Source organism: Lagopus leucura, unplaced genomic scaffold, assembly GCF_019238085.1.
Source record: "Lagopus leucura isolate 7727_CA_CO unplaced genomic scaffold, USGS_WTPT01 35402-0_obj-0_obj, whole genome shotgun sequence".
In the NCBI taxonomy this organism is placed as follows: Eukaryota; Metazoa; Chordata; class Aves; order Galliformes; family Phasianidae; genus Lagopus; species Lagopus leucura.
This window is the reverse complement of record NW_024967539.1, coordinates 3425-4834: the sequence shown is the minus strand read 5'-3', so window position 1 is coordinate 4834 and position 1410 is coordinate 3425. Positions and strand designations below refer to the sequence as shown.

General features: G+C 59.6%; 1 protein-coding gene across 1 annotated transcript in view; it reads left to right on the top strand.

Moving 5' to 3' along the window:
* LOC122193186 (band 3 anion transport protein-like) overlaps positions 1 to 1410 on the top strand; it is a gene marked incomplete at both ends in the record, with an annotated part of 7965 nt that overhangs the window by 3448 nt on the left and 3107 nt on the right. The window contains one exon of the mRNA XM_042893912.1: positions 1029 to 1213. Coding sequence (XP_042749846.1) covers positions 1029 to 1213 — 185 coding nt within the window. The remainder of the gene's footprint in view (positions 1 to 1028; positions 1214 to 1410) is intronic.

The window sequence follows — 1410 nt, the reverse complement described above, 5'->3', positions numbered from 1 at the left end:
CCCCCCCCCCCCCCAGTCCCATTCTGTGTCCCTGCGTCTGTTCCCTGTGCCACATCACTGCATCCCTGCAGCTCCACTTCTCATGTCCCTACGTCCCACTTCCCAACGTCCCTACAGCCCCATTTCCCCGTGTCCTTATATCCCTCACACCCCAATGTCCCTATATTCCATTTCCCCCATCCCTATACTCCCCAATGTCCCTACGCCCTCACATCCCAATGTCCCTCCACCCCCCTTCCCCACACCCTACGTCCCATTTCCCACATCCCCATATCCCCATCATTTCCCTATATCCCTATTTCTCATTTCCCAGTGTCCCTATACCCCCACTTCCCTACACCTTCACTTCCCAATGCCCCTCTATTCCCATACCCCAATGCCCCTATATCTCATTTCCCAACGTTCCTACACCCTCACATCCCAATGTCCCTACACCCCCTGCTTCCCAACACCCCTACATCCCATTTCCCACATCCCCATATCCCCATCGTTTCCCTATATCCCTATTTCTCATTCCCAATGTCCCTATGCCCCCACATCCCAATACCTTTACACCCTCCCTTCCCAATACCCCCAATTCCCCATATCCCCGTATCCCCATACTCCATATCCCTGTACCCCCATTCCCAATATCCCTGTGCCCCCATTCCCTATATCCCCGTATCCCCAATTCCCAATATCCCTGTATCCCCATATATCCCCATACCCCATACCCCTGTACCCCCATCCTCCATATCCCTGTACCTCCATTCCCCATATCCCTGTATCCCTATACCCACTATCCCTGTATTCCCGTTCCCCATATCCCTGTGTCCCCATTCCAATATCCCTGTACCCCCATATATCCCCATACCCCATATCCCTGTATCCCCATCCCTCATATCCCTTTATCCCCGTACCCCATATCCCCACACCTCACCCCCCCTTGCCCCTCCCCCCCGGTCCCAACGCCCCTACATCCCACCCCATATCCCATCTCCGCGCCCCTCCACCCCCACCCGCCCCCCCTCACCCCCCGTTCCCCGCAGGCTGCGCCGCGTTCCTGGAGCAGCCCACTCTGGCTCTGGTTCGGCTCCGCTCGGCGGTGCCGCTGGACGCGGTTCTGGCGGCGCCGCTCCCGGTGCGCTTCGTGCTGACGCTGCTGGGACCCGACAGCCCCCGCCTGAGCTACCGGGAGATCGGCCGCGCCGCCGCCACCCTCATGTCTGACCGGGTACGGCGCTGCTGCCGGCGCCGCCAGCGGCTCGGCCCCGTGTGCCCGTGTGTCTCCGTGTCCCCATGTCCCCGTGTGTCTGTGTCACATGTCCCCATGTCCCCATGCCGCTCATGTCCTCATGTTCCCACATCTCCACTACCTGTGTCCCCATGTCCCCACGTCCCCATGTCCCTGTGTCCCTCATGTCCTCATGT